The sequence below is a fragment of the Sinocyclocheilus rhinocerous genome, unplaced genomic scaffold (genome assembly GCF_001515625.1).
Source record: "Sinocyclocheilus rhinocerous isolate Xijiao unplaced genomic scaffold, SAMN03320098_v1.1 scaffold1938, whole genome shotgun sequence".
NCBI classification, from domain to species: Eukaryota; Metazoa; Chordata; class Actinopteri; order Cypriniformes; family Cyprinidae; genus Sinocyclocheilus; species Sinocyclocheilus rhinocerous.
In genome coordinates, this window is record NW_015629065.1 from 2,266,770 (window position 1) to 2,277,201 (window position 10,432).

Genomic DNA, 10,432 nt, shown 5'->3' on the forward strand with positions numbered 1-10,432 from the left:
GAGCCGTTGTTCACAGACGAGCTGCGCAAAACCACGTTCATATTCGCGCGATTTTTTGCGCAGCTCGTCTGTGAACAACGGCTCTGTGTAGTTAATGCTGCTCAATGTGAAAGCACGCACGTGATGGAGATTTACCGCTGATTACAGAATGGCTTTACTGACAAGATGCGCGTTAAATATCGCATGCGATTTATCGTGCAGCCCTAATGTGTGATGAATGTCTCAGGGAGGGAGATATGGGTTGGCTTGTGTGCAAGGTCAAGTCAGTCAAAAAACTAGAAAACTGGTAAGCTAGAACAGTGGCTTTCAATTAGTTTTGAGTCAAGGTCCAGATGTTACATTGGATGTGGCGACCCAACACTACAAAAAATTTTATCACACAAAAACATACAAAAATATTCATGAAAGCAAACACTGAAATTAAATTAACAATAATAATAATATAAAAAACATCCTTTGACAACAAAAGATCTAGGAAGCATTTTCTTCTCCCTTTATTTTTTCCCCCCATTATATGGGAATTGTTTTTTTCCTTCTGTCTCTGCTTTCAGAACTGACCTGTAACCGACCCTTTAAATTGAGAACCACTGAACTAGATCACTTGTTTATGTAATACAAGCAAAATGCAAATATAGACTGATTCAGATTACATGCTGGTAGAGAAACAAGAAGTAAAATTGAGGGTCTTGGGTATAGGGAACAAAATAATTACTAACCATGCAGGATAGTGATATGTTACCAGACAAAAAAAGATCAGATTTCATCTGGATTTAAAAATCATGCAAAAGCTTGCAGAAATCTATATTGGGTGTGAAATGTTTCTGTATTAATGGTGTGAGAGAGTCTGTCTCTGATGTGAAAATAAGGCCACAGAGAGGTTAATTTGAGGCGGTTTCATTTGCATCATTACGCAACACGTCCTTCTATTTCCTCAAGGGAAACCTCACTCGTATCGGTCACGGTATCAGACGCTGTGAACTTAAGATCCAGCCAATCACATCCTGTACGATCGAACGCACAGGGCTTGATCAGCTAGCCGCTCGCTGACTGATGCCGCACACATAACCACATAAACAAAGCCTAAATGGATCAATGCTTCTAACCAGAGAGCATCAGATTCAATAAAAGTCACATAAAATTACTCTTTTCCTGAAACACTGCACAGAACACGCAGACTGAGAATTGCTTCTAACACTGAGCTTTTCATCAATGGCCTGCACTTGAATAGGACAAGAAAAATGATCCTTGGCTTGGCTGGAAACAAGAGCACTCTTATCTCCAGCCACTAGAGTTTAAAAATATGTAGCCATGTTTAAGAGGCCTGCAGTCAAGCCTTGATGCCAGGTTTATCTGACTAACGCTGTTTAATAGGACTCAGCAACCAAAATGCAAAGCACAATGGCTTGCCATCACTGGGTTGGGATTATAAAAAAACAAGGAAACACATGCTTGCATCTAATTAACAATAAATATTATAGCATATCATGATTTAGGCTACAAATGACAGGTTAAATACAAGGTTATTGTGGTGAACTAAAACTAAAACCACTATTAAAAAAGTTTAATTAAAATAAAGCTGAGATCAAATCAAATATAAACATTAGATGAAAACCTTAAAGAAAATGGGAAATGTTGCCTTAGCATAAAATAAAATAAAAAGTTGAAGCACTAAAATTACAAACTAGAAACAAATGAAACTGAACTTAACCTAAAACTGAAATAAAAATAAACCTAAATAGTAATATTTAAAAATGACAAAAACACATAAGAAGACTAAAAATGAAACTAAAATTAAAATTAAAATATAAAAATGGTAAAAAGGTAGCCTGGTTTTAAATAGTAATTATTATTTTTTTTAATTATGGTATACAAAAATAACACTGGAAATATACAGGTATTTAGATCATAAGCAAACTAGAATGGGGAAAATTTACTTTTTATTTTACCAGATAATAATAATAATAATTAATAATTATTAATCATTTATTTTTCACACCCTGAAAGATATTTTTTTCTACAATGGCTTGTAGATACCTCTAAGTATAAATCAAGCACTGATCCAGTCAAAGTCTTTTTTCACAACACAAAGCAATTATTCACAACACATTGAAATACTGTGTGAGTCAGGTGGCATACCTGCAAATGCAGTCCCAGACAGTAAGCAGAAATAGAAAGCTTAAGAAACTGAGAAGAAACTAGACTCCACGTAGCTGCAGGTAATAACATGGATTTCTCTATTGAAAACATTTCACTTCTGCTCCACTGCTTCAGACTTTTTATTTTACTTGTCTTAAAATAGCACCTGTCAAAATACCATCTTATCAAAAGACAATTCACAGGATCCATCAGAAACCTTTGCTACAGTCACTGGTCCAATTTTTAGCCTCCATAACAAATGCATATTTTTATTAGCAATAATTTAATAACCCAAAATGCATCAGCATCTCTGGCTGCTTGATGAAATAAAATAAGCACAGTCTTATTTGACACAGTGGATGTGGGCATTATTTGGAAATTAGGCATTATAGGCACACACTACGAAAATGCTGTCTAGCTCACTAGGTTTTGAGCCATATTCTCAAAGCTCTAATCATTCATACTTTCTTCACACCAGCACTCTGATCAGTTTACTCTTGCCAAATGAAACCTCCCCCTCCACCTTCTTATTGTAAACAACACTATGCAATCATATGGCACACTTTCACGCGGAAAGAAAGGCGGAAAATGTTGGAAGTCTCGTTCATTCCGTCGCTAACTGCATTTATGTAACAGCTCGCGCATATATTTAACGTATACAGGTATCTGCCTGCAGCGTAATGAATATCAATAATGTTACTTTTTTTATTGGCATGTTCATTCGCGCTTCGTACGTAAGAAAATTGCATTATGGACATGTCAACACCTATGTTCTAACTGTTAACGTCAAGTCCCCTGATAAAGTGTTGTCAGATGATACTTACCTTGGATGTTCCAGCTGGAGCTTCGTCTTCCCACAGCGCGTGAGAGATGTACAAGCTGCTCTGAACTAGTCTGAGTGTGCGCATGCGCTACATTATCAGTAGCGGATGGGGGAATCCAGTGACGTAGCTCAGATGACACGTGACTGCACACTGCGTATTTTTTACTGATCACTTTTAATGTTGTCAGCTGTAAACACCTTCGCATTCGTTTTTATTTGTATTATTGGGCTGCTCTGAACTAGTCTGAGTGTGCGCATGCGCTACATTATCAGTAGCGGATGGGGAATCCAGTGACGTAGCTCAGATGACACGTGACTGCACACTGCGTATTTTTTACTGATCACTTTTAATGTTGTCAGCTGTAAACACCTTCGCATTCGTTTTTATTTGTATTATTGCATCAAACTTTTAAATAACACAAATGGCGATATGGGATATGTAAATACATTTTATCAATCAAATGTTTTTATATTTCAATATCTAGCCTATAAAAAAAACACACACACACACACACACACATATATATATATATATGTGTGTGTGTGTGTATATATATATATATATATGTATAACAACAAAAATTCAATAAAGTTTATAAAGCATAAATATAATAAATATTAATATAGGCCTATTCTTTATTTATTATTAATGTTATGTTTTAAAAATACATGTATTATAGATATTTACATTAATAATGCATACAAATTATGTATATTATAAAAAATCTGAAACTCAGTCTGTACTGAAATACAAAATCATTTGATTGGTAAGATTTATTATTTATTTACTACAAAATGATGTATTATTTATTGGTAATACTTACTATTTGATATGTAAATAGTAATATAAATGTTACTTTCTAGTAAAGCAATCAAATTATTTTTGTTACTATATTTCGCTATAAAATACAAACAAATAACGATCAGATTTTGGCTAGATTTGAGAAAAATAGAAAAGTGTGCAGAAGTCTTGTAAATCAAGTTGCAAAAGGTTTCATGGGAACAATTTCACCGCATGGAGACATAAAATAATTATTTACACACAGATGAGCAAATTAGATTTTATTTATAGTAGAAGCATTGTGTTTGTTGGTGAAATAACTAATTAGGCTTTGTGGAGTGCTGCAAGCTTTTTAGGTAATTCTTCAGTGAAAAAGAGCAGCTTGTCCATCTTTAGATCCTGTCCCTCAGTTTGCTGCAATCCCAGGTTCATGTATTTATTAGTCTTGTCGTACACAGGCCAGTGCACCAGACTGGGACCATTTGGTGATCTGTGGAAATGAAATAATTATTTAAGGAATAAAGGATCATCATTAACTAATGCTCTGTCCAGCAACTGGTGTACCACTTACCCAGTGCGAATAAAGTTCGCCCAGTATCCCATGACGGTTCTGCATAGTTGGTTTTCCTCCTCAGTGAGCGCTTCTGTAGATGATAAAGAGTTTATATCCATAACCACATCACCACTTCATTATTAACATTTTCACTTTTGTTTCAATCATTTGCAGTTTCAAAACCCAGCCATAGTAAATTGTCTAGTATAAATGTCCAGTATCATAATAATTTGCCAGGACAAACAAGTTCTTAGATCTGCATACCCACTTTGATATGGCCATCCCAAAAGCATGCCCCAAACATAAATCCAAGATCATCACCATGGTCAGCTTTCACAAAGCTGGGTCTGAGATCTTTAAATATACTTGGCCGCTGCTGGAACTCATACATATACACAGGCACTCCAGCATCTGTGAAGTTAGGATAATGGAAAATAATAGAGCAAACCAACAAGAAAACATCACTTGTGAAATATTGCCAATGAAATTGCAACCTACCTCTGTGGTAAGATGCAACCGTAATGGAGGGAATCACCATAAAAAGATCCCCCAGCATCTCAGTAAATGCATCACGAATGTCCTCTGGAGTTTTAGCATTTTTTAGGTATTCTTCTGCTATGATTTCATTGACTCCTGACATCTACGATGACAGAATGAAGGATTACACACATTCTACCGAGTCTCCTAAATGCTATTTTGTACTTTGTTCACTAGAGGGAGACAAATACTAACAAATTAGTCAGACTGCGTTAATTCAAGTAAATTCATTTGCATTTTATCTCTGTTTTAGCTTCTAAATCACTACAAATGATCTGGAAAGAAAGAAGAGAAGTTGAGTTTTACTCCATCTTTGTTAAAAATGTCCAACAATTGTTTCACTGTTTTTGTGTCCATCCCTTTTACCCAGTCTTCTGAGACTAAGGCCTGAAATAAAAAGATGAGCACATGCATTACTATTTAAAAATAGTCATAAAGGTTCATAGACCTTTTGTTTAATTTTACCATTCCATACAAAAATGTCCGAAATGTCCGATACTTGCCTGAGGGAGCATCCATCCAAATTCATGGTTTGTTGTTCCAACAAGAATTGGAACTTTATGAAAATCTTTGCTCTTTAGTAACTCCTCTGGTTGAGCTTTAAGAAATTCCCCATCAACTGTTGCTCCAGGGAAAATGTGTTTCTAAGGAAGTCATTTGGTCTAAGAAATTGTTTCATTCTCTTTTCAAGATGTATATTTATAGAGAATATCACCAGTAGATCTTAGAATTGCATTTTTTTTTCATGAGCTATATTGAAAAGCATCTCCTTTCAAATGATCTGCTCCTACCCTTTTAGCTGCATCGATGATTTGTTCCTCAGTCAGTTCTTTTATGCATTTGGTCAGCACTTCATTAGAGCTGAAGTCACATTCAGTAACATTTGCTACCACCTGGTCAAACAGATCACAGACAATCACCTTTTCTAAACACTGACAATAATTATAAATTATTATTGTCAATATGCATTTTCAAATTAGGCTGAGCTGAAGTGCTTTTTTTGTAAAGCTTTTAAATTCTGATTTAACTTTTTGGGTGGACATTAAAGGGGTCATGAACTGAGAAACCAAAATTCCCTTGATCTTTTCACAAATAGAAGGTCATTGTACTATAAAAACATCCTATAAGTTTCAGAACTCAAAACGTTCTCATTAGTCTAAAAAACAGCTTATACTGAAGGGAGTCTGCCAAAACAACAACTTTTGGAACGTTCTACTCTATGATGTAATAAGCACCGTCTATCTATGCAGAAGAAGATCAACGCCTGCTTTTACGTCCCTGCCTGTTTAGCCCCGCCCACCGATTCACGCATGTAGTGTTTACGAGAGAGGCGGACGTGCAGGTCTAGCAGAAATAAAACGATAAAAGATGGCTCAGAAGACAACAAGATTCTGTGCAGTGCCAAGTTGTGGAAAGAAATATTCTTTGCATTGCTTTCCTTCTGATCCCAACATTAGGAAAGAGTGGATGAACTTTATTTTTAATGAAGTTCCAGACCGCTTCAGTAAGATTAAGAACTTGGTCCATTGTTCACTTCATTTTACTGCGATTCATTTACAAACAATTTGACATGGGATTTTCAGAAAGATTGAAACTAAAAGACGATGCTGTGCCGACTATATTGGATCCTACAGTAATGTTGCACCACACAAGTGTGAGTAACTGTTTTTGTTACGTGATCACTATTGCTTTGTCTGATAAACAAATCGTTTGATATGAGTATTTGTGCATTTTTAACCTAAATCACAGCAGCGTCCAGCTGTGAAGGACGTAGGCTGTCAAACATAGGCTACTCAAGTGTTAGCCAATCATCATGGCAGTGGGCGTTTACTTCCAAGTCTACAATCAGCTATGCCAGGGATCCTCAAATCTGGCCCACGAGATCCACTTTCCTGCAGAGTTTAGCTCTAACCCTAATCAAACACACCTGAGCATACTAATCAGTGTCTTCAGGATCATTAGAAAATCACAGGTAGGCGAGTTTGATCAGGGTTGGAGCTAAAATCTGCAGCGCATTGGACCTCCAGGGCAAGATTTGAGGAACCCTGAGCTATGCCTATTCAAAGAGAGCGTTCTGATGAGGGGGGTCAAAAACAGGACAGAAAATAGCCTATTGCTTTTAAATTATGATGTTTTTTGATGTAAAAATTCTTGATAACATTGGACCTCAGAGAACAGCACAAAATAAAAAACAGAGGCAGTTCATGGCCCATTTAAATTAGACAGTTAAGGGTTTATGTATTAGCCTATATGTTTTTGTGCTTTTTTAATGTATTGTTTATGTGTCTAAATGCTGAAACCAAATTGCCTTCAGGAAATGAAATAAAGACAAACTGAAGTGAACTGAACTAAACTTAACAAGGCTCTAAAATTCTTGGCATCTGACATAATGCTACAGATTCCCTATAATGAACTATTGAGCAGTACACATTTATTGTTGTATTTGGGCTAAATACCTTGGCAAGCATCTGAGGGTCTTTGACAGAGTAGCCCATCACAGTCGCTACTCCGCTCTGAAAGACGCCCCGCTGAAACAGACCCTTGGTCTTGGGTGACAATGTCTAGAAGACCATAAGTATACATCTTTAGAACACACTTGATCCTTGCACTGAATTGTACAGAGAATCTATTAATGGATAAGATCTTATGTTGTTTTAACAACTTGTCTTTCAGCTATTCACTTATTATCATATTTCCAGGGGAAGCCTGAAGGGACCACAAGGAACTTACTCGGAACTTATTATGGTTTTTAAAGACTCATCAGAAATCACAAGATTACTCGTTATTAATCATATCAGGCACATAAATAATTAATATGCAACAATAGAGAAAAATAATAAAGATAATGCTGCTTTTAAAAACATTTACTGACCAGAAAAGAGGCACTGATTCCTCCTGCAGACTCCCCAGCTATAGTGACAGACTGGGGGTCTCCTCCAAAACCATCAATGTTTTGCTGCACCCACTGTAAAGCAGCAATCTGGTCTAGGAAACCCCAGTTACCTTGAGCATTCTTATCTCCTGTGCTAAACCCAGAAGCATGTTTTATTATAACCCATTGCAGAAGCAGCTTACAAGAAATCTGATGTCATTCTCAAGGGACAGACTGCATGAGTAGTGCCCACTTTCTCCACCATAAATGAATACCTGAAGTATCCTAATATTCCAAGTCGGTACTGAATGACAACCACAACAATGTTCTCATAGGCTGCTAACGGGGATCCATCAAATATGCAAGCGCCGCCCATGACCAGAGCACCTCCGTGAATCCAGACCATTACCTGTTGGTTTGCATACATTTCTTTTGTCAGAGGGGTTGGGGAAATTATCAATAAAGCGTAATAGAATAAGTTCTACTGTGAATTCGTAAGTCAAAGTGCTGTCTTCTAGTTTAGATGAGAGAAGCCGTTATTCAGTACTCACTGGAAATTTATCTGATTCTGATCTTTGAGAAGGAGTGTAAACATTCAGATACAGACAGTCTTCTGAGACTCCTGTTGGTGTGAAATCCAACTTCATGGATTTTGCTACTATAGGCAGAATATCTGGGTTTTGAAGGCACCTAGAATACAGCGAGAGAAGGTACATTGTAAAAAATGTTCGTCATTTTGATGGTAAAAGACTGTAAAACTGCTATGGTTAGTATGGCAAATTCCTTTATCATGTACAGTGAAAAACTGTAATAGATCTATAGCGGGACATTACAGTAAATAAAAAAAAAGTAAAATGCTGTTAAATATATTTTGGAAGTGAAAATGAACAGTCATGTAATTTAAAGTGAAAAAAATATAAATAGACATGTATGCACCTTTTACTGTATTAGTATATACCGCAGCATGCGGAAAGGCTAATTTTGTCTCTTTTACAACCTGTATTATTATGGTGGTTATCAGTAAATTATACAGGTAAAAAACAGATTTTATTTCTTTAGATGCAATATTAACATTGCATCAGTTAATGAAAAGTACAGTTCATTTGAGTCTCATATATCCTAAAATGTTGCTACCGCATTTAAATATATAATTATTTTTACCATAAATTTCGCAGGTCTATTTAAACTGTGTATATATACTGTATAGGTGGAGTAAATATATAGTAATTTAGTGGTAAATAAGGAATTTAGTACAGATATATTGCATAAATTACAGTTACTTTTATGAATATAGCCATATACTCACATAGATGGGTGCTGGGTGGCATTTCTTATGCCCTCCCATCCCTGTACAGGACCAGGTGCAGCCAGGCGGAGGGGGCCAACAGGTGGCTGGGAAAAAGGAACACCCAAATACTGCTCCACCACCTTTTCTGAGCCTTTAACTTTCATATATTGCCCACGGACACTGCCATGCTTCAGAACAACCACCGGCCCAGAGTCTGTACAAATACAAACCAATCTGACATTAACACCCATTCTTTGATATATATTATTATTTTATGTTCCTGTCAAATAACAGTACTCCTTCAAAAATTAGTAAAATAGATAATTAAGTAAAATATTATTTCACTGTATAATGTTCAATATTATTTTAAAAGCAATATAATACTTGCCTGTCTGTACAGGGGCTGTCCAAACAGGTGCCAGGGTCAAGCACAGGCAGAGCAAAACGTCTTTTATCATAGTTGTTCTTTCGTTAAAGACTGATACAGACTCAAGCCTCTCATGTAATGAAGAGCTCACAAAATCAATCACTCACACAGGCTCAATTACAAAACACTGGCCTTTAACCTGATCCTATACTTTACCCCCTTAAAAAACAGAGCAGCTGTTTCATGTGTACAAAGTGGAATCCCTGTATGGCAGACTGAGGAGACAAAAATCCATTCGGTGTATAAATAATCATAATTAGTTTAGAATTTGATCTCTGTATCTCTGTGGTCTGTACTGACATGTTTTAAAATCTTACATTTATTGATGACCAAACATATCAAATAAAACAAAATATCAAAGAAAAGTCATACATTTTTTATTCTCAGCTATTCTCTCATATGGATCATTTAAATTGCCACCACAGTAAATTCTTCTGTCAAAGCAGTTCATGCTGTACCCAGTGATAAAGTGTGTGCTAATGCAGATGGTGAAAGCGTGTCACAGAGGCTCAGATTCTTCACAGGTAGGTTAATAATTCATGCCTTATGACGGTTTTATTGAACAAAGCTACCAGGAAAGCTTGAAGGTTACAAAGCTGAGAAGTTAAAAGTTGTATCCAACGACACTCACTTAGTAGTTGATTTAGTTGTATTTTTAATTTAATTTGTTTGACTAGCTGTGGTGACATAGCGGTTATCACCCTCAACACAAGATTTGATCTGCTTGCATAAAGATTGCAAGTTCATGCTCGAGAGGCATTGGTCTAGAATTAGGGGAGGTACTGAGAAGTGACTGCAAAATAAAGAAGGTAAAATGTGGCTTACTTTACTTTACTTTACTTTTAGTCATTTAGCAGACGCTTTTAGGTACTGAGAACTACAAAATAAAGAAGGTAAAATGTGGCTTACTCTACTTTACTTTACTTTTAGTCATTTAGCAGACGCTTTTATCCAAAGCGACTTACAAATAAGAAAAAGTAATTAAAACTAAAAGCTAAAACTCTATCTATAAATA

The 10,432-nt window shown here is 36.1% G+C and overlaps 2 protein-coding genes across 3 annotated transcripts in view; both read right to left on the reverse strand.

Moving 5' to 3' along the window:
- Window positions 1-3,035, reverse strand: part of LOC107738753 (uncharacterized protein KIAA0513-like) — a 22,909-nt gene extending 19,874 nt beyond the window's left edge. For both annotated transcript variants that reach the window (XM_016550596.1, XM_016550595.1), the window contains exon 1: window positions 2,961-3,035. The gene's annotated coding sequence lies outside the window, so the exon portion shown is untranslated. The remainder of the gene's footprint in view (window positions 1-2,960) is intronic.
- A 971-nt stretch (window positions 3,036-4,006) lies between these two features.
- LOC107738755 (carboxylesterase 5A-like) lies at window positions 4,007-9,556 on the reverse strand. The gene is made up of 13 exons (XM_016550600.1): window positions 9,379-9,556; window positions 9,009-9,204; window positions 8,254-8,392; window positions 7,978-8,111; window positions 7,703-7,856; window positions 7,287-7,391; window positions 5,622-5,723; window positions 5,334-5,474; window positions 5,137-5,217; window positions 4,792-4,933; window positions 4,558-4,704; window positions 4,312-4,384; window positions 4,007-4,230 (listed from the first exon to the last, which is right to left on the reverse strand). Exons 1-13 carry the CDS (start codon window positions 9,446-9,448, stop codon window positions 4,065-4,067), a joined length of 1,650 nt encoding a protein of 549 aa, XP_016406086.1. The 5' UTR covers window positions 9,449-9,556; the 3' UTR covers window positions 4,007-4,064.
- Between the last annotated feature and the right edge of the window lie 876 nt (window positions 9,557-10,432).